General features: G+C 38.5%; 1 protein-coding gene across 2 annotated transcripts in view; it reads right to left on the bottom strand.

Moving 5' to 3' along the window:
* DPH6 (diphthamine biosynthesis 6) overlaps positions 1–23,360 on the bottom strand; it is a 349,689-nt gene that overhangs the window by 57,780 nt on the left and 268,549 nt on the right. For both annotated transcript variants that reach the window (XM_024200992.1, XM_024200991.1), the window contains one exon: positions 6,492–6,897. In XM_024200992.1, coding sequence (XP_024056760.1) covers positions 6,492–6,897 — 406 coding nt within the window. The remainder of the gene's footprint in view (positions 1–6,491; positions 6,898–23,360) is intronic.

The raw sequence follows: 23,360 nt of genomic DNA, 5'->3' as shown, positions 1-23,360 counted from the left end.
GAGTTATTTTTCAGAGTAGAATCACACTTTAAAATTGAGCACATATTTATTAATATTATACTGTTACCAAATTACATTTTGATTTATATTCTCTTTTGTCTTATTGTGTCCCAGTTTTTTCCTATATTATTAAAAAATCAGCATTATATAACACGATGTTTTAGCAAATGCAAGTCCTTATGCACTCCCTATTAAAGATTCAAAAGTATTTTTGCGTAGAGTGTGTGAACAAGGTTTGTGAAATGCTAATGGTGTGAATTATGGTCATTCATCACTCCTATACTGAGGTATAATCTAGTCTACCGGATGGTATGGCAAATCATCCTGACATGTTTATATTAATGTGTATGTAAATGAGCATAAGAAAGAAATGGTCAAATTTATGTTAAAGACTTCTAAAGGCTTAACAGCATCTTACTAAGTATATATGTCAGCTTAATCTAATCCTCCTACTTCTAACACGTCCTGTGGTCTCAGCACGGTGCCTATAATGCTCTCATATGTTATGAGGGATTGCCTCTGAGAAGTTCACCATCAGTAGTACACTTTGTTTAATAAAACTTTACATTTGGTCTTAGGCTGACAGAATGCTATCTTTCTCAAATTTGCATCACAAACCTTTAGCTGCTTCTGACATCAATAACACTGGCAATAATACTTTCCAGTAATCTGTTACAACACAGAGAGTGCACATATTCTCAGTTCCCATCTTACTTTGTCAGCTGCAAACAGGCTGCTCTAATTTGCTTGGACTGGTTCAAATGGAAATTGAAATTCGTTGTGCCAAAAAAGCACTCTTCTAATCAGCATCTCATTTGAGAAGATCTTTGGTGGTGTTCCTTTCCTTGCCTCAAGGTCTTCAAGTTCTACTTAAGTAAAGCATCTTTCTTTCCCTTCATGTCCACACTGATCTCCTTGTAGAATGGACAAATCATTGGGGTTCTAAGCTCACCAAAAAGTCTGCTGATGCCAGCTACTGAATTATCCTCAGGAATGGAACAATAGAGTATGGTTATTTACGTTTGTCAACTGTGGAGTGTTCCCTCTTATCCTAAAAGCTATCAATGGAAACCCATCAATATCTAGAAACACAGCAATGTTTAGTTAGAATAGAATATGTTAGAATTTAGTTAGAATATGACCTCCCATATGAGGTCATAAAAAGAGGACCCACCACAACTCTCTCTCAGTTCCCTTGCAGTTTGAAGCCTATGGTAAATGAGGACTTTGAAAAGCAGGGATGGCGGGTGCGTCATGGGATCCACCCTGAATACAACACCTTGAAGAACCGCAGTTCTTTGTTTTTCAAGTATGTGTCAATGTGGATCCCACTGTAGGTAAATGGCAAGTAATATACTCTCGGGATTGTGGGAGTGAGTATCATTAGATGAATCAGTCAAACAGGGAATGAAGTATTGCTCTCCCAAACTTGGTGTCTGCCCCAGCACCTGTCAAGGGCATAGTGTGTCAGTCCATGTTGCAACCTTCCAAATCTCAGAGATCAGAATGTTTATGAAGCAGGTGACAGATGCAGCCTGTGCTCTGGTGCAGTGTGCCTTAATGTTTGAAGAGAGAGGTTTGCCAGCCAGCTGATAACAGTGGAAATGCACTCCATGGTCCATCTGGAAATTTTCTGGGAAAAGATGGTTTGGCCTTTTGACAGGCCAGAAATGGCCACAAAGTGGCCGGGAGACAGCTGAAATAGCTCATTAAGGTAACACAGTAAAGCTTTGGATACATCCAGGGTGTGCAGTTTCTTCCTTCTTGGCATCAAATGCAACTTCAGGAAGAAGTCTGGCAAGGTAATGGATTGATTTGGATGAAAGTCTGAAAACTCCTTAGGGCTGAACTGGGGTGCAGTCTCAGGCACCAGGTTGTTCATATGAAAAACTGTGTAAGGCACTCCGGCCATGAGAGCCTGGAGTTCACTGACTCTCAGAGCTGAAGTGATGGTTACTAGAAAGGATAGTTTGTGATGGTAAGGTGGTGCATAGACATGGTGACAGTTGTTCAAAGAGAGGCTCCACAGAGGACAAAACTGAGTTCCCATGAGGGAGCTGGATCCTGAACCAGAAGGCAAATATGAAGGAAGACACTAGGGAATTTTGATAATGTTGGCCGTGAGAAGATCAAGCACAATTGTACTGGAGTGTGACATGCCAATGCTGCTGCCAAGTGAACTCATCAGATAATTTAATACCTAGTTCAGTGCCTGTCTTGACACGCTGGTGGTGGCTTATACCAGTAGGGGAATCTGGCAAGCCTCTCTGAAAGGAGAAGTTTTGTGCTTGAAGATGGGGAGAACTTATAGCCCACTGACGGTGAAGAGCAGTAGACCTCTTTTAGGGGTAGCACCAATGTGAATGGCACTGTCAATAATGGGGCCTGTACCGGTACCGGGAGGCACTTTAGCATGAGTGAGTGATCCTATTCTCTCCTAAGCTTGTCTTCCATGATTGGTGTCAATGCTGTGGAAGGTAGTCCACAGCCAGGGCTGGTCTCAACATGGTGTTGAACACCATAGGTGGTTCCTTCTCTCCAGCCCTTGATGCCTTGTGGGACTGGTAGATTTCTCTCCAAGGCTTTGCGTTGTCTCTCCTTATGGGAGGCTACTGAAGTGACATCTGTCAGTGTGCCCTTTGATGTCAGAGATGTCTGTTTTGACATCGATGGTGTAGATGCCAGCTTCGGTGCCAGGGGCGGCAGTGCCAGTTCTTTTCTCAGCGCCATCTTTTCTGCACTGGTCTCAGATGTAGTGTATTTATTGGATGGGATGCTAGATAATGATGGCTTGTCCACTAACAGGATTCTGGAATTGTTTCCTCAGGCTCTGATGAGATCTTCATGGATTGTTCTAGAAGATGGAGTTTCAGCCTTGTGTCTCTCAACTTACGCATTCTAACAGAGAACGACAGGCATACTGAGCATCTGCTAGGTATGTGTGATTCCCCCAAACTAATCCCCCTTTGAAGGGGATTAGTCCATTGCAGGATGGACAGAGCTTTAAACCTGCAGGTTTCAAGTCTGCCACATTAAGGAGGAGGGGGTGTCAACAGGGGGGTGTAGTCATTGATACTCAGTTAAAATGGGTCAATAGGATGATTGAGGTTGAACATAAAGGTAATCAAAGGAGTTCTGAAGAAAATCAGAAGGTTTGCAGACAGTTTAGCCAAAGCTAAGAACTAATGTGCTGGATACTCACCAGGTTCCATCTCGCTGCCACAGTCTTCGAATTGCCTTTATACCCACACATGGGGGCATGAAGAGGCACAAGGTGAATGTGTGGACCCAACAGACACTACTACTTGAAAGTTTCCAGTCTTGTGAGCACTGAGGCTCATGCACACTTACAATAGGATGCACACTGACACATACTTACTCAAAGAAGAATGTTCTATTTTTTAGTCAAAAAAGGTAAAAGGCAATGTGTTTCTATAGTAAGTTAGCAAGCCGCTAGTTGAATCTTTTATGTATTTTAATCTCAAGTGGTGGACTAGCATTTAAATTAAAAAGTCAACAACACAGAGTCAGCAACAAAAGCTAGCTTTACTAATTATGAAAAGCCTATGGTTAAGTTTCACCAAATATGGCAGCATAAAAGGCAAAAGTTGAACTCCTCTTTGGACTACAGAAAAAAAGCCTTTCCTGTAAAGCACATTACTGTTACTCTAGTGACATCAAAGCAAAGAATGACCCTAATAAAGTATAAGTGGAAAGTTCCTAGAACCTAATAACCAGTCAAGCTAAGAATTTTTATGTAAAAACCTATTTATTAGTATATGTCTATCAACAACAAGACTTCAACTAATTTGACAATTATTTTAACAGCACAATCTCAAAAACTAATAATCTAAATTGTCATTGAATTATAGAATCTAAACAATATTCTGGATTCTATTAATAAAAAGGTTGGGAAAACAATAAAAAAGGTTTGAAAACAGTAGGAAAGAAAAGGATTTCATACTCTTTTTCTTTCTACATGTTTGACCCCTTTGATATGCAGAATTATATAGGGTAAAAAACTGTAAACATTGTTTCAAAACTGACAGTCGGAATATATAAAATTTATATTAATTTATATTTCATGAGCTATATAATAATAGCATGAAGAGACTCCAGGGGGTATTTTAGTGGTCCATTAGTATACTGCATCCCTTGAGAGGTTGAAGCAACTCCACTGGAGGCCTTATTCTTCACAATGCACCCAGAATGTATTTTAATGGAGCACTTAACCATGCCCCTTGTTGTGCCTTAATGCTGTATTAAAGACGTTTTTTCTGATTTTGATCCTTCATTACAGCAGAAAGGAAACTGGTTTAAAAATTCTCGTATCTGAGGTCTACAGTACACTGTCAGAGTGGTAGCTAACAGGAAGAGTAGCCTCATCAGTAGCGACTTTACTGGAAATTTTATTTTCAGATACATTGCACAGTGCTTCTTCTCTCCATATGAACTTTTTGAACAGAAGTGTTAAGCAACATGGGTGAAGTTTCCTTTTAAATTCTTTACTGGTAATTTAGTGCTGGCTGTAAATGTAATGCCTACTACGTTTTCACAAGAATGCATTTCTTACCAATGATGATAATGACGACGGTCATTAGGGCCTTAGAGAGATTTAAAAGGAACCAAGGATGAATGAATAAATAAAAACTATGATGACTCATTCTATACCCATGCCATTAGTATAACATAAAATACCAAACAGTCAAATTTCTCCCCATCCCATCTATTTATACATTTTGCTCAATTCTAGACTGAAATAAGGCAAATGTACTTTATTCCAAAGTAATTATTGTATGCCTTGTGAAGCATCAGGGAGGAAGCAGGCAAAAGGATAATGTAAATCGCATGCTAGGAACATGTTTTAATCAGGCTTCTTCTTAGCTCTCAAACAAGGCATAGTAGAACAACAACATTCTGTCAGGCTATATGTTCATTTCTTGCTTCCTGGATTAAGCATGCTTATTTTCTGCCACATTTTTTATCGCTTTCTATTCTTGTATTTTAAATCTATTAAACAATGTCAAGTTGAATTTCCTTCAAAAACTGCTGCAGGTTAAGTAAAAAAAAAAAGTAGGATCTTTGAGGGCTAGCTTTTATGTCAGCTAATTAATATGGATCATTTGTGGTTTTACAAATATCTTTTTGTGTGTGTATGTGCATGCGCGCAAGAGATGGATATAGACTAAGGGCCTGATCCAACAGTATGGAGGTTGTCCATAACTCTGAAATGTTCATAACTCTGAACAAAGCACAGTTCAGAATTCAGATCCAGCAGTTGACATGCCAGGTCAGGTTTAAGCAGCAGCAAAACTTCCTACTCAGTGCCAGTGCCAGACAGAGAGAGAGAGAGAGAGAACAGCATGTCCCCCTCCTGGGGTGGGGGAACAGCCTGTCTTCTCCTGGCCGGGGCTGTGTGTGGTAAAAGCAGCCCGTCTCCCGCCCTCCCAATGGGTTTGAAAGCAGTGCAGACTCCTGCTCCTGTCTTGGTCTGGCAGCCCCAGCGTCTTGCTGTAAGTGGCTGCCCTATGTGTGGGGGTGGGGATGGGGACAGGCAGCCCAGATGTGCCTACCTTTAAGATGCAGTACAGGCACAGTAGAGTATTTGCTTATTTTTTTGTCTCTGCTGGTGTCTACTTCCGGTTTCACATGGTGTCTGAGTGACCAGTCAGTCTGTAACTCTGGTGTTCATATCTCTGAGGTTCTACTATACTTCTGTTGAAGTCAATGGCTAAGCTCTTGCTGATTTCAATAAGAGCAGGATTAGGTCTTTAAACATTTTGTAGGCCTGTCAAATGAAAGAGTTTTCTGTGCAGTTGCACGTCCTTACTGTTTTCTCTAACTGAACGTAGCACAGACCCTAGACATCATGACACAGGAGATAAATTATAGTTATAATATTATTGGTTTGAGCTCTCTTTACTTTGCAAGGGAATTGAAATTCTAGAGAGTTCTAATTCTGCAACAAACATTAATGATTCAAACAATATACTAAATTTGTTTGCTCAGCTGTCATTCATCCCTTCAGACGGGTCTATTTTAAAGCCACTGATTGACAAAACACTCAGTCCACATTTAAAGACACCCATGCACTCATCACTATTCTCTACCTTAGAGAAACTGACATTTTTTCATTGTTTTTATATTTTACTCTTCTTTCTGCTCTAAATAATTTTTGCCTGCTAGCATCTGGAAATTACCAGCTATGCTCTACATGATCAGCAATACGAATGCTCGGTAATTAAACTGTTCAAAGACTTTTAGACAGAAGATTCATCCTTCCAGAGTCTGACTCATTTTTGTTTTTGTCATCTATTTGGGCTGCCAGATTTCTTGCCAGGCTAATGTTTTTTTGCTAAGTGGCAATATGGCTGGTGGTCAGAAAAGGAACATTCATACCCTAATCATGCCTACTCTTCACAGGTGCTTTTCCAGCTAAGCTTTAGATATAGGTAAACAAATATTCCCCTTCCTCCCAACAGTAGTCTTACCTGCTTGTAGTGTTCCAGCATCAAAACTATCCTTCCTGTAGAAAGTTCTAAAACACAAGGGAATTGCACTGCAATCTTCTGAAAGTTTCTTGACAGCTTGTCTAAACACAGCAACCATATCATGAAGAGTCCTATCTAAGTCGACTGACGAAGCAGATGGTGAAATCAAGCTTAGGCATATTGAGATAGATGCACTAGATGCAGAACTGGACTCCACAGCTTCACATACAATTTGGCAGCCCTCTGACAACATCTTCATCACAAAAGTTTTCCTTTTTGGTGGATCATCCACTACTGCAGTGACATGCCACTCAATGAGTGCATCTCTGGGTAGGTGGGGAACCACGACCACAGTTAGAGTTCCACAGACTGCAGCTAGATCACTGTACATCTCTGGATCTTCTGCCTAAAAATTAAACAAAATATCCTGGGCATTAGCAGGGAATGGAAAAAACACAAGAAATAGAATTTTATATGCCCTCACAGAACCTGCACCATGAGAATTTAATTTATAAAACTGGCAAAGCTATAAAGAAATAGCAAACATATTAAACGTTAAAGTGAAAGGAATGACTCATATTCCGTTATTTATATTAAAACAAATACAGTGTGTATACTATGATATATTCACATTGTGTTTATATGAATACTTCAGTGTAGTTATCAAGAATGCTTTGCAATCTTTCTTACTAAGAAAGTAATCTTAAGCAATTATGAGTTTAACAGCTAATATCTGCTCATCTTCCCAACCTTATCCTTCTACTAGGTCTTTGTCATTCAAAGGAGGAGTACTGATCTTAACAAACTTTATGCTTATTCTTATACAATAGACAGGAATCAAAAAACAGTAAAACAGGATGTAATGTGACATTTGTCCAGTCATATTCTTTGAATGTAAGAAATGTTAATGGCGCTGCTGAGGCCATGGAAATAAATGAGCACAATATTTATGTTCCATGAAACAAATTCGGTTACCAATGACACAGGCTGTTCTGAGAAGCAGCATGTCTTGAACATAGCTTTCTAAAGGGTGAGAGCCTCTCCCTAGTGACAAAGCTCAGCCTGCACTGCCCTGCAGGTCTGAGGTTATTCTTACACTAAAGCCCATTACTTGGCAAGCCAACTGCTGTGCCTGTGAGCTGTATTTAATAATGGCAAACAAGAACTGGGATAATATTTAGCTTCTTACTTTCGCAAAAGTCCTGCAAAAATTACAAGCTAAATTTTACTGTACCATGGTAACAACTGTGGGAAGGGAACAAAGGGCCGCAGATCACTGCATGTTCACTAAAGTTTCCTCTGGGAATGAGGGGAGGAATTTGAGAAAGTGCACCCTTTTAAATCTGACAGTTAAGGGTTTCAAATAGAACTTTGTTCTGAATTTTTACTAATCCAGGGATTGACTGCTGGAGAGAGTGCCCCGCTGGTATTGCCCTGCACCTTCTATCCCTTTTCTTCTCACAGCACAGCTCCCTCAGGATAGCAACATAAGGCTCTAAGATTTTAAAACCTGAACAGAAACTCAGAATGGCATACTTTAGCCTCCAACAACCTTAAAGTTAAGCATGGGCTTAAGTGCTTAAAGTTAAATATATTGTCACAGTTACAGAGTGAAATATGCCTCGGACCCCTTTTAGTCCCTCTGACGTGCACTTCTCAGGTGACAAATCTGGCTTCCTGCACCTCACTCTGAGTGGAACCATGCAGCCCAATCACTCAACAGCAGTTCCCTTGTTTCCCAACTGCATTAACATGAGAAGCCCAGCTGCTTTTGACACCTGTAAACCCTTCCACTCCAGGGACCTGTGATGAGGGAGTTGATTAAAGTGACTCAAAAGTAGCATCTTCAAAACAAAGCATTATTTATTCATTCCCCAAAGGTACAAAGTATGTAGAGCAAAGGAGAAAAACAACAGAAGACCTACTATATACATGGCTTTTATACCTTAATCTTTCTGTGCCAGCTTTAGTAAATGCTCCTCAGCCCTGCTGGGAGAAACAGATGTACTGCTTACAACATGCTCTCTCTGGTTATTCCTTTCCTAGCCTGTCAGCTTTCGTTGACACTCCCTGGGCAATCTCTGGCCACTCACTCAACTTTGCTCCCTTTTCTAGGTCTGGGGTCCCTTAGATCTCTCTCTTTTCATCCTTGGCAAAACATCTATGTCACTAGGGCGGGGCCAAGGAGCCACCTCTTCAAGGCTATGCACCACGCTGCTGTGTTGGAGAACTTGTTGAGATGCTCCTTATCTAGGCCATTGTTCTACTTTTCTTGCTTGGTTTCTTTAACAACCCCCTTTGATCTAACTCCACAGCAAGCAGTCCATTATAAACAAGCACACAAAGACATACAATAGATTTATAAAAAATAATACAGATATTTCCACTTCTCCACCCATGTGCCTAACTGCTTTCCTGAATTGGGGCCCAAATGAGTAGTACCATCTTATGTATGCATGTGTTCCAAACACATTTCACTCATGAAACCTGTTAAATGAAAATGAATCTGTTTATGAAAGTAAATCTTATTTTATTATATATATCCCCCTGAAGGAATATTGTGTTGAAGGAATAATAAATTACTTTTACCTGTCTTCTGAGCATATGAATTTTTATTTAAACAAGTTTTAGATTTTCTCTCTGGTCAATAGCTTTTTTCATTTTTTTTAAGAGATCAGACATTAAGTACTCTTGATATTAGTGGCTTACACTTTCTTCTTCTTTGTGTTTATTGATAATAACTTTTTTATATACCAATTTGCTTATACTACAGTCTCTACTGGTAATTCTGTACATTGCCTGACCTATGAATGGAAAAATAATAACAAGTTAAAACAGTCATTTTACCTAAGTCGATAAGGCCATAACACTCACCCTGCCTTCAATTCACATGCTCAATTTTCATCCACTCACTCTCGACTTCGAGAGGAAGGAATAATGACAGGTTAGAGGCACTTTATTTCAAAATTCACTCACAAAGTTATTGACAACCATTTTTCCACAGAAAAGTCTCTGCTGCTTGACCCTCGTGAGCTGTTTACATGAAAAATGCACTTGCTTCTAGATTAACGATAGTGGAGTCTAATTCCATACCAAACATATAGCAATTGCTTTAGCATCTCTGTTTTTGATATGGGACCAGAAATAGGGATAATTTGTCTCAAATTGCAGTCACTTCAGTCATAATAAAATCTCACTGAGTACTGTTTGCTTTCAGTACTTTCATTAGGTAAGCTGGGGCTGTTATTAAGGTACCAACACATAAATGTTATATTAGCACTTAACAGTAGCACAGTATTCTCCTCCAGGAGATGAATTCTAACCTTGTCAATATAATTCTGCTCTGAGTGCTGTAAAACAGTTTGAAAAGATGAAATACTGGTGCTTTGCACTGGAAAAAAAAAAGTCATGCTCATTCAGGCTTAAAGGCCACTTTGTTGGCCCAAGGTGCTGAGGTACTGTTTAGAAAATAAGTCTAAAGAAGCTCTCTCAGGTCAAGTCATGCATTGAGACAAACTTTTCTCCTTTCTTGTACTTGTCTTAGGTTGTTAAATCAATTACTTAGTATTTCTGCTTGCCTTCAGCTGCCATTTAGAATATGAGAGGAAATACAAGAAAGGCCAAGATAAAGTACATTTTCAAACTCAACAAATGATAATCATTCTGAGTGAAAGACATTCACAGTCCATTCTGATCAATTTCATGGCTGTAGGATTTGAAATTTAGTCAATTTCACATTTTCAGACGTTTACATCTGAAATTTTCATAGTGTTGTAACTGTGAAGGTCCCAACCTAAAAAGTGGTTTGCGGTGGGGTGGGGTTTCAAAGCTGTTATAGGAGGGTCACAGGATTGCCACAGTCACTTCTGTGCTGCCTTCAAAGCTGGGGAGCTGCAGGGAGTTCCCGGAGGTAGAGGTGGGTCTGATTTTCCCCAGGCTGCTGGGAGCGCCGCAGTTGGGGGCTCCTAGCTGCTAGTCCTATCCGGGCTAGGGAGGGACAGGACTTGTCCTAACCCTGCACAGCTGCTCTTGGGGGGAAATCAGACCCACCTCTGGGTACCTCCTCCGGCTGCAGGAAGCTCCAGGGCTGGGGCACTCCCAGCAGCACGGGGAAGACTGGACCCACCTCCACCTCGGGAAGCCTCCTCTGGCTGCAGGAAGCTCTGGAGCTGCTGCCCAGCCACAGAGTTTCATGCAGCAGGGGGAGGTACCTAGAGGTGGGTCTGATCTCCCCCTGAGAGCAGCTGTGCAGGGAAGAGTAAGTCCCCTCCCTCCCCAGCCCAGGGACTAGCAGCTGGAGCCTGGGGAACAGTAGGAGCCACTGGCTGAGGTGCCCTCAGCCCTGCCCCTCCCACTTCCCTTCAGGATTTCACGGTCCGTGACACATTTTTCATGGCTGTGAATTTGGTTGGGCCCTACTCATAAACTTGCATTTTGCAGCACCCCTAACCTTTAACTTAACATAGCACAAGCGATGGAGCTGCTGGGAACTAAAGATCTTTCTTATATTCCATTGTCTGTTACTGGCTCTTTAAATAATGACCTCTCCCAACTTATTTTCAAAAAAGCACTGTCATTTTTGAAGAACAGAGATGTTCTATTTGTTTGAAAAAGAGAGCCAAAGTTGTTACTTCTAAACAGCCTTAAATAAATGAATACCCTTTCTTTAATATCTGCAGCATACAAGGTATTTCTTATAGTATCAGGAAGTGCCAGGGAATACAGTATATAAGGAGCCAGGACTATTTAAGGTAAAATTGACAATTTTTAAAAGTTATTTACAATCTAGTTATATTAATTTTTAAAATGTGAGTGAGTTATACTGGATTGGGAAACAACAGGTAAGTAATTGTATGGGGGCCCTGATTCACCAAGATACTTAAGCACATCAAGTAAATGGGAATATTCACTGTGCTTAAATTTATTTACATGTTTAAGGAGCTTGCTGAACTGGGGTCTGAGTCTGTAAAGATGGTCAGGGTAAGAGGTTATTGCACTGACCTTTGTATCAAAACATTTAATATAAAAAATCTCTCACTACTTCTTGCCAAATGAAGGAAAGTTCACAACCGCAGTTTCTCCCTGATTTTTAAACATATAATTAACCTGTACCTGGCTACCTTTCCACATTAACAATAAAATGGTGGTTTAAAACAGAACTGCTATATGCTCATACACAAATGCTTTCCTGAGTTTTCTTTCTGTCAAAGGACTTATATGCCTTAAGTTTGTATGCCTCACTTGATCAGAACATGCAAGCAAAAGAACTACAGAAACATGAGATGGATTTAAGTGGCAGGCTGCAAATTTATTACTATAACACTGGGATGAGGGACGGTACCAGGCATTTAACGGGTTCCAGTTGGGGGTTACAAGGCGCTCACCATATAACCAATAGCTCTATGTATACCTGCCATGGCGTGACAGAAGTTGCCAATGGAAGACCTCAGTCTGTGAAGACTTCAGGTCTTCCCTTCTCCTATAGGCATAAGGTCTACCAGTGAAATTCCAGGTCTCATTTATCTCTGGAAGTGTCCTTTTTAGCCTTTATACGCGCTTGACACCAGTCACTAGATGTGACAAGCTAATCAGTTTTACTTTTCCTAATATTAAACTTACAAGTCTTATTGCTTTCCACCCAGCTGTGCCTCCATGATGCTGCGAAGAAGGTGAAAAAAACCACTGGACCGTGTCAATTTGGTTCAATGGGGAAAAATTCCTTACTGATCCTATAACAGGCCATTGGGTAAATCTAAAAACACAGCTTCCATGCTACAACTAAAGGGAGGGAGAGTGGTTAAGCTACATGGGACAAGATGCATTTGAAAAGCTTGGGAGAGTTTAAGTGTGTGTGTGTGGGGGGGAGGGCACGGCGTACATGCAAGAGCAACTTGCTAGCCCAGTCACCCATCCCCAGCCAATGGGAAGGTGGCAGATCGGAGGTAGGGTGGGCAGTCACTCTCTTGCCCCACGTGTGCTCTTGCATCGCCCACCCCTTCTGCCTTCTGGGCACTATGTTACATCCCACACAGTCTGTTCATGATCCTTTCCTTTTGACTGCTGATGGGGCTCTGAGAGAGATGGTTAATTTGATTTCATTCTGTTTTCACTCTTCATGTACAAGAGCTACACGGATCCCATCACTTATTCCAATGAATGCCTAATTGGGTATTGTAATACTACAAAACAGAGTGGAAGTCATTGCAGTGAACATACCTAAATCAAATACATTGCACTGTAAGAGATGTAAATTAACTTAAGAATGTGACACTCAAAAATGTTTAAATTAAAATAAGTCTTGCTAATCGTTAAAGTTTTTTTTTAATTAAAAAACTGAAAAAGCCCACCACTTCCAAATGAAAGAGGGAGTTAAAAATATTCAGATTTGACAAGCATGTTTTCAATCCAATATAGTATTTTACCTAATGAAAAAAATTATTTGAAAAAAGATACATATTTTACATATTAACATTTATTACATATATTTGCTTGTTTGGGTTTCTTCCTTTAAGTACATTATAAAGATATCCTTTTGTTGTATGTGTGGAGGTTAAGGTTTAGTAATTTCATGAGTGAATATGGGATATGACTACATTTTGAGAGAGAGAAATATATGCGTAACTGCTAGTTCTACAAAGAACTGACTTAGAGAACAAAAACGGTTATGTTTCTTTTAGAAGTTTAGTTTATGCAAACCTTCTCTGGTATATATTATTACACCATTACAGTGGCAAGATTAATGTGCCTTTAAATAATACATTTAAAATTTCCTTTACACTGTCTGCATAAAACAGATTGTACCAAACTCCAGAGATCCAGTTTAAGCTTTGCTACAGTCTCCTAGAACAATAGGTTTACGACTTTTATAAGTGGAGATTCCACTAGGAAAACTGCAGAGAAATAAAAAGTTAATTCCTGAGGATAGTAAGACAGAAGTAAACCTTCTTTTCAGCATTCTAGTTTGTCAATCATCTCTGGTGTAACTCTATTGATTTCAGTGGGTAAATCTGGCAGGTCCAGTCTTTCACAGTGATAAAATTAAGTGTGAAGAATCTTTTCTTTCCAAAGCTTACTGTTGTGAACTACAAGAAATAATACAGCCTGGTATTTTGAATTCCTTTCTGAAATTACACAGGTTATTTGTTGTGTACTTAAAAACCCCCCACAATTTAAAGGCAGTATCCAAGATTGGTAGATTAAAATGGTCTTTTAAAAGCTTTAGTATTTATTATGGAAGCAAATAGGACTTTGTTATTTAAAAATCATGTTTCTGTCTGAAATTTTGCACCCTAATTCCGCAATGTGTTGCACAGAGTGGTGTGTACTTGCACTTCAGTGAGGCTCTGTGTGGGTTATGCAGCCCTCTTGTGGAGGGTCAACTGGAGGATGGGGGCCTTATTTATTTACTGTTATTAAAAGTAACACTCGGTGTTACTGTAATTGATAGAGACTAGACAAAAGGGGCCTCTATTTTTTCAGTTTGTTTACTCTGTGCATTTGATAGCACATTCTGAATGGCTTCTTTCACTACCTGTACAATTTATAGACAGTTTCCCCTGATGTTTGTGTGGGTCTTTTGCATGCATTTTTAAAAACAGGGGAAGTGGTCACAGAACCGCAAAAATTGGCTTGGAAACTTAGGGCAAGATTTTTAAAGGAATATAGGTGACTGTCTCACATTGGTTTCAGTACTTCCAAATGAGGCTCTATGCATAATCATGGTGTAAAACTCTATGGTGGTGCTGTGAAGTTAGCTATCAGATGAAAGATGGTCAGTTTAACTTAAGACATTTTTGAGTGTATACAATGAGTGCAACTCCAATTACGCACAAAAGGAATGTAAGGGAATTGGGTTATATGGGAGTGAGGGATACAACTGGCTAGAGTCAGGGCTTGTCATGAGGACAGACCACCTAAACTTCTTCTGTAGTCAACCAAGCATGTCAAAAGCAACTCACAAGAGAATTAACTAAAGATGCCCCCTTAGGCCTCATCCTGCAAAGACTTACATATGTGCTCAACTACATGCACTGTGAGGAGTTCCAAAATCAATGGGACTATTCACAGTGTATAAAGTTATGCACCTGTGTAAGTCTTTACAGGACTGGGCCATAGTGACTAAAGTCCTACAGATAATTCTGATCTGAATAATCAGTATTATACACACTTTTTCCTCAGAGGATTTTTTAAAAAGTTAAGCAAATGTAGATGCTCATGACGACCGAAAGCGCTTAGACACTGAACTGTTATACCCAAGTATGGTACAGGTTTTTACACACAACTGTGCTAATGCATCACAGTCAGTTATTCTAGCTGTTAAGACTTCCATGAGCAGAGATTGTATTAACTTATTAATACAATAAGTATTAATTGTATTAAATTATTTGATGATTCTGTGATGTACAGTAGGGCTCATTGACATTTAAGGCATAAATTATACAGAAATCTTTCTGGTGTACTTTTAATATAAGGGATACCAAGATTGGTGTGTAACATTTGATTTCTAGTTCTGGTTCTCTTCTACATTGTTTTATATCTTTGGATTTTTAAATATAATTTATTTGAGAAATTTAAGAGGCTGGGTGCTAACTATATTTAGGTTGTGTGACATGAACAAATATCCACTGAGAACACAACATAGACCAGAATCCCATCTCACTTCTGACATAGCTAGTGTTGAACCCATATCTCTAGAATAAGTAACTGAAAACTCTAAGAACGTTGGAAAGACTGTATGGAAAGATCATAATACCTGTGTTATACCAGGCTCCTGCTTTTAGGGCTGTCAATCAGGCAGCTTTCCTGAGCACTAAATTCACATAAATATTTTATTATAGTAAATTACAAAAAGTAAACAAGAAAAAAATCCCAAAAGTTACCACCTGCCTGTTTCCATTAAAAAAAAAAATCCTCTGTGTACATAATCCCGAAGCCATACATAATTTCAGATGGAATTCCCTTTTGCTTAATTTATCAGTTAAGGATCGTACTTTTTTTTCTGTCTCATTATCTAGTGACAAAGGCTCAAGAACCCTATCGTCTGTGATTTTTCAACTAGCCATTTAATTTTACTCATTTCAATCTCTTTTCAAAACACATTTTATAGTCAGAGGACACAATGTATATCAGCATGAGAGCATGACAAGATTTTTACATTGCTGGACATCAACGTAGGGAAAAAAGTCACAGAACAACAATGGAAAGTATACAAGGAAATTTCTTATACTTTAAGATGAAAATAACTTTAATTGAGAGTACTGATTATGCCAGATTTCCTGTACACAATACTTGAGAGTGTTTATTTAAACTAGTGACATTTGAAGAAGTTCACTCTTTAGAGTCTGATAAATTGCACACAGAGCAGAATCATGTAACATTAGGAATAAGCCACTTCTAAGTCAACTGATTTATCAAAACGTGTAACAAATAGGAGTTTAATAATTTTGATGAATTTATAGCAGTGAGCTAGAGTTCTAAGAGAAGCAAAATCTTAGGTGATTGCTTCTTTTCATTTAGTACCCTATCGCTATGAATGAATCTGTACTTCAACAACACAAAGGAAGAAATAATAGTCACTGATACTATGCAAATGAATGCATCCTTTGCAAAGCACTGAAAATGTAGAGTGGGCTTTATGTACTACCCACTGCTTAGTCTGTCTTTCCACTAACGCCTCTGTGCCTGATCTCTAAACACCCATACTGAGAAGGCAACCATCTTACTCATCATGGCCTTTAATCTCCCTTGCTGATAGTTTTAAATTTTTAAACAGCCCTATGTTGTGCTTCCTTTTATGTGTTCTCATAGCTACGGAAATAATTTTGGAAGCAAAATATCTAAACAGTAAGCATAATAAAAATGAAACAGGTTAAAGCTTACTAGCAGCAGGGAGCAGATGTAGCAAAACTCTGCCAGTTCCCCTACATTTCCTCCCCAGCAGGGACTTTCTATCAAGCTGTGAGTTAGTTCTATAGTATAATGCAGGCTGCTGTTACAGCAATTGCACCTTCCTATACCTCAGTATTGTACTAAGAATTCACTTTGATTTCTGATTTCTTTCTTTGTAATAATAATGTTTAAAGCAGTTCCTGCAGAGCTAAATGTAAAGTCAAGCACTATATGCCAGATGATCAGAAGGGCATGAAAATGTGAAATTGATAAGAAAATAATTATATATTGAAAAGCTATTTTCTTTGGTTTAAAAATATTAACTTTTCTCTTGCCAAACTGAAGGTTCTTGAGCCAAGATAAAACCAGTTAATGATTAAAGTTAAGGTTCCTTGAAATACGTCTCAAACATACATCATTCAATATATCAGTTACAATGTGGAAAAAAGATACCTATTCAAGGAACAAAGTCATAAATTGATAGCAATATAAACTGAAAGCAAATGAAGTCTGCCACATGAAACATGATCACAGACTGTCACTCTTGAGGGTTTTATTCTTCATGTGCAGTGTCAAAAATAAGCCCTTTTGGAAAGAGAGTAACTGAATGAAGGATGTTAAAGGTGGAAATATTCTACCTGATGAAAAGCAGTTGAGGAGGTATATTCAAATAGGGACAAAAGAAAATTTAATGGCCAAAATCTCTTCCATGGCCATTAAAATGGCTTACTTTAAGATTCACAGTGGAAATGTCAGGTATTGCTATAAGTTGTCTTTGCAAGTCTGCTTTGCATCTGAAGTCTTGAACACACTTGAGCTGTGGGGTTTATTTTCAAACACAAAACCTTAATTACGACTCCATACTTCCTCCAGAATACATTATATACCACCCACTTAGCCTGTGAACATGTCAGCGCTAATGTTGCTGAGGTTGTAATTAAGCTTTTGTGTTATATAGTAAGGAAGGTTAATATGGTGTGTGTTTACTTATTTGTTGGAGGCAGAAAGAAGTTTATTGTAGGGATATAGGGTAAAATCTTGGCTGCACTGAAGTCAATGGCAAGACCTCCATAGACTTCAGTGGGGTCAGTATTTTACCCATAGAGTAGGCCACTGCCATTGGTAACATGTTGTGTGGATGTGCAATTAAGAAGAGTCTCATAAATTGGCAGTTCCTTGCTTTCGAGGATTTGCATTGCAAGTTGTCACAATTAATCAACCTTAATCCCATTTCTCTGTTTTTGCTTTGTTTATAGCATGTAGGGAGCTACATCTAAAGCAGAATATAATACCCTGATGGCATAGAAAGGTCAGCTATAGGGAGACGGAGCAAATTACACTAGTCCTGCATGGACTACACTAGCTTCTTATTCATTTCCAGGTGCAATTCAACATGTTGGTATTAGTCATTGAAGTCCTATATAGTTTGGACCCTAGCTTCTGAGAGACTAGAAGGCAGTGCTAGGCTGTGCCATAGCAGTTGAGACCAGCTGATAACAGTTCATATATTTGGGCATCTGGAGAGGTTGAGGCAGGATATATTCAGCACAGGGTCCTTGACTCTGGAACTCACTTCAGATGTTGATCCAACAGAGTCTGGATTTGTTAATAGACACATACTTCTTACCATTTGTTACACTAAGATATTTTTAAAAATACATTGAGTACACACAATATCAATACACAGAGAGACATACACACTCACTACATGTGTAGCTATATTGTATATGGACATCTAACTACATACAAAATGTGCTCAGAAACAGTAAAGGACACATTTTAAAAGCTAATAAAAATATTATCAAAACTACAGATCAAGAATTGAAAAATGTTGGCAATTAATATTTTTGTCAGTAAATATTTAATAGTCTTTTCTTTCATTTTCTAAACTATGTGGCTTTAGATTTCTTTTTATTTTGAGGTATATGGTTTATCTATATGCACAAATGCTTTTTGTAGTCAATCACAGAAGATTATCCTGGATGTTTCAACAAAAAATTTTACTGGTGCAAGACCTACTCAAAAACACCTCCACAATATTTATCATTAATACATGTCCCAGACGAAACTAAAACCAGGTTTCAAGTTTGTTTCCAGCTTTGTTTGAAAAATTACAACTAGAAGATTGACAGGGAGTTACAAGAATGTACCACACTAGCTGAAAGCATTTATTCTGCTTCATGGCAAAGAACAACAACAGAGAGGAAGTTAAAGTAATTATTCACTGCTGAGCTGGCATACATGTTACTGGGTCAACAGTTAGCACTGTCTGATGTGCAGAAGTTTAAAGTGGCATAAAAATAATGTTAGTTCACATTCATGTCACTATGAGTACTAGCTTGAAAGTGGAGTAGAGAAAAGGACAAAGATTTTGTTTTGTTTTGACATTTATGAGTAAGTAGATTGGTGAAGATGTGGAGTTATATTTTGGAGCCCATATGATAAGACTGAAGGGAAAGAAATTTTATATTATGGCCAGAACAGAAGAACCTGAGATTATAATAGGGTACTGGAGTACAGTAGGATACCTTGGATTGTACTAGAAATTAGGCTGGGAGAATTTTCCTGTGGAGAAGGTACTTTCCTGGGAGCCTTTCCCTTGGTTTCCTAGTTTAGGTTCTGACTCATGACTACAGCCTTAGTGGCAGAGTAATAATAGGGTTATGCAGCAACTTCCCACTCCAGTAGAAATGAGAGAGCCATGAGGGCTGGACTTGAAGGGTGATTTGTTTTGGGTGGTGGGCTTTGATTGGGGTTTGATGGGGGAGAGTTCTAGTTTGTATTCTCCTATTTCATTGTGGGTTTTTTTAAGGGCAATTTGTTGTTCACACACAGTAGAAGGGCTTTGGTTCCTGCCCTAGAGGATACTATTTGTTTGTTCCACTACAGCAGATACAACTCATCAATGGCTACTGAGTGGTGGCTATAAGGGTACTGCCATTAGATTTGGGATGTAAGGCCCACTGTGGTAGTTGACTGGCTCCTGAGACGTGGGTTCTTGGCTTTTTGTTGGGGTGAGTATGAGAGGATTCATAAGGAAGAGACCATTTTCTAGATGTAGACCAGGTATTTAGCATTTGATATCAGACCCAATGGTCTTGTTGAAAGTGTCTTCTCTGGAGCTTTCAAAAGGGACGCTACTATGCAGTTCATGCTATTAAATGCAGGGTCATTGGTTAATAAAAACGCACTTTCTGTTTGTGGAGTTTGCAACAGTGGTTGTCCTTTTGGACCCTTGGTTATTCCTGGATTCCCAGACTGCAGCATTAATACTGAAGACAGACTGTTCATACTGAGGGATCTTGGGCTCTGAATTTTATTTTCCTGTTGATCTGATAAAGTCCTACCCTGTTAAACCATAGTACACCAGCAGTGATAAAATAGATTCCTAAGGGACTCTATAGGAGAGAGCCTTTTGGCCCCCATATCATCACCAAATGAAAGCTTCTATACTGGAAATAAAGGAGTGGAACCACTTACAGTTTGATTAGTAGTGTCTTATGATTAAGGATAGCAAAAGCTGCAAACATATCTGATATCAGTAAAGAACACGGTCTTTCATCTGTCAGTTGAAGAGTGCTTATTGCACAAACTAATGCTAACTACACACTCTGTTAGGACAAGTCCCTAGACTGAAGGTAACAAAGAACCCTGTTCCATGCAGAGGCCCCTGAGGTTGATTATCCAACTACTTTCTTGATCTTTCCTCTAACAGGGAGGTTTGAGATGATGTATGACTGTGTGTAATTAGGTCTCCAATTTCATGAGGTCGTTTTTCAAGCAAAGGTTGCATTTCAGCACTTTTTAAACAGACCAGCATTCTGCCTTCCTTAAGAAAGCACTGATAACAGGGGCCCAACTAATGAGACAAAGTTCCTAATGGCCTCCACAAGACATGACAGGTATGGAATCTGACCAGAGGTTGTCACAGGGCAAAGATATTGTCTCACCCATCCAGGACAGTGGATGCATTCATGACCTCTTGTTTAGTGCAAAAGTGACAGGCTTAAAACACAACTAATCTCCTCTGCAAAGAAGATGGAAAATCACTCAAAGCACTCAGATAAAGAGACTGCTCCAGGGGAAAAACAGTCAGTCTTGATGAACCAGGCTGTTTGCCACTCTGAACAACTCGACGGGCAATTTTTCACTGTGTCTAATTTGGACACTAAATTCTTTGCCTCTATTCTAATTAGATAATAAAGAATATGGGCCAGATCCTCAACTGGTGTAAATCAACATACTCCATTGACTACAACAGAAGGATGCTGATTTACACCAGCTGTGGTCTGGCTTGATATATTCCCATGAAGTAAGTAAACAGACACACACACACGACTATAACTATTTTACATTTATGTTCAGAATGAATAAAATGTGTTTTAAAGATAATCTTCATCCATGCTTATTAGAACATTAAGTACTCTGTAATGGTTTTTTATTCTCATACACATACATTTAATTTGTAATAAATGTTTTAGTTAAGACCACACAAACTGTTTCACTGTTCTCTTTGTTAATTATACTCTGTTTTAAATGCACCAGTCTATATAGATTTAATTATTTTTACAAACAGAATATTATAATCTCCCTCCTTACAAATATAAAATAAAAAAAAATAGTGGTAATCCTTTCACATCCCACTGTGGGCGAGTGTCAAAAAGCCAGAATATTTCCAAGGTCCTCCAGAGTTCCACTATCTGCATCTGACCCGTGTTAAATATTCTTATTACAATTACTTCAAATGAATACAAAAGCTTTGTTTAATCCTAACCCTGGGGAAATGATATACACTAGGCACAAGATGAAAGACCCACTGCTACTGTGCTGTTTGAATGCACTGCATGTTCTTAACATGGGCTGTAAAAAAAGACCTGTTTTAATATCTCAAATGGAACATTCAAAACATCATCTAGCTGCAAAATAAATATCATAAACCTGATGTGAGAAAAGGAGGACACAGAAAGACAATTTCAGACTATTGAATTTTTGATATTGGTTTCTGGCAATATTTTTCAAAATTATTAATTTTCTTTTGATAATATGACCAATTATATTAATTCATATGTAGGAGATCTTTTCAGCAATGTAAATGTAGCAGAGTTTAATCTACCTGTCATTTTACATCTTTATAATGTTCATTAAATTCTGTATCTTATATTTCAATTATTCTCTTTGTAATTACCAAGTGAAGAAGGGGGTGACTTTACCTAGCATTTCCTATACAATGGCCTATAGGGTCAAAGTATATGGCATAATTTCAAATAATGGTTTATATATCTTATTATAAATATTAATATAAAATATAAATAAGTACATGCACTAAAATATGTATACAAACACATTTTCCTTGTCTATTATAGCTTTATAGCATCTACTCTGAATAGTGAAAGAGTACATATCCATCCACACAGATCTAGAATCTCACAGTGTAGTCCATTTTTCTTCAAAAGTTTCCATGCCCTCTTTAAGCTAAAAGGTAATTTACTCCATGGTTAAAGAGGATCTCAAGCCTCTGTCCAATTCTTTTTAGCAGGAGTAGTCCCTGTTGTCCAGTGTTTGAATATAACCTCTTTCTGTTCTTACTAGGATAAATAGCCATGGCCACTTACAAATTGTATTCAAATTAACGACTGCCAATATACTAAAACACCAAGGGCCAGATTTACAAAGAAATGGAAAGATCTTAAAGATGAAGATTGGCCTGTAAAGAAGGTAGTTTCCTGGGAGCCTTTCCCTTGGTTTCCTATTTTAGGTTCTGACTCATGACTACAGCCTCAGTGGCAGAATAATAGGGTTATGTAGCAATTTTCAAAAGTCCCTAAGCATGTTAGGGGCCTAAATCCCATGGAAGCCAATGGAATTAGGTTACTAACCTGCTTAGGTGTTTTTTTGAAAATCCCACTAAATAACTATTTGCATCTTTAGGTGCCTAAATACTTTGTAAATCTGGCTCCATGGCCAAAAGATTCACATTTGGGCACTTAAAGTTATGGTCCTATATCCATATTTAGGCACCTTAATAAAAGTGGCTTGATTTTCATAAATCCTGGAGCACTCATCGAATTCAATGGGATTTGTTGGTGATCACTTCTGAATATCAGGCCACCTTTATTTTGGAACCCACATTTGTATTAAGGAGCTTAGTTTGCACAACCAGGTTTGAAAGTTTTGCCCAAAATTTAAAATAAGCAAGGTACATAGACATGATATCCATCGGATAAAATATGGCAAATCTCTTTCCTCAACTTCTACATGATGTGCCATTAAGATGCATATTGTCAGTAACCCAACCAGTATATCTGGCAGAGTAAAAGTAATTAGTAGCACTTATTTCTGGGTTTGAAGCAATCATGGGCTCTCACAACCACTCACACTGAATGAGTGCCATAAAAAAGCATTTGGGGAACTCCTTGTAGGACTCCCCCACAGCACAAAGGCAGTAAATCCAATGTTACTGTCTTTTAATTGCTGCAATATACTCCTCCCTGTGTGCTGAGGATGGAGTATGTTTTTAGTTTTTTACTGTCTTTGTTGGAAAGTATTTAATGGAGTGAGATAAGCAGTCCATGCCTGAAATTTTGTTTTGCCAAATCCAAATCTGGCAAAAACACCCAGCATGCATATACTTTTTGATGCCACTAACTGGATTTTTCAATGCAAAGTTCATTGATATTGATGATGATGATGGATATGCTGGGAATAGTCAAAGTAAAAGAATTAATTCAACATGGAACTAACACATTCAACCATAATATCATAATTTATAGAAAGAAAATGAAAATATAAAATGAACTGCTTGAATCAATGGATGTAGACTAACTGGTGTTAGAGTTAGCAATAGATCTTGCTATGATGTTAAATGTTATCTTACTCTATAAAGTTCACATTTATTCCACATCTTGTCATGGAATATTTGTTCTGATCTTTCCAGTTCTCTCTGATCTCTGTTTCATCCATTTGCCCAAACTCCCCATTCAC

The sequence above is a fragment of the Terrapene carolina genome, unplaced genomic scaffold (genome assembly GCF_002925995.2).
Source record: "Terrapene carolina triunguis isolate 2854851 unplaced genomic scaffold, T_m_triunguis-2.0 Scaffold96, whole genome shotgun sequence".
NCBI classification, from domain to species: Eukaryota; Metazoa; Chordata; order Testudines; family Emydidae; genus Terrapene; species Terrapene triunguis.
This window is presented reverse-complemented; position numbering and strand designations above follow the sequence as displayed.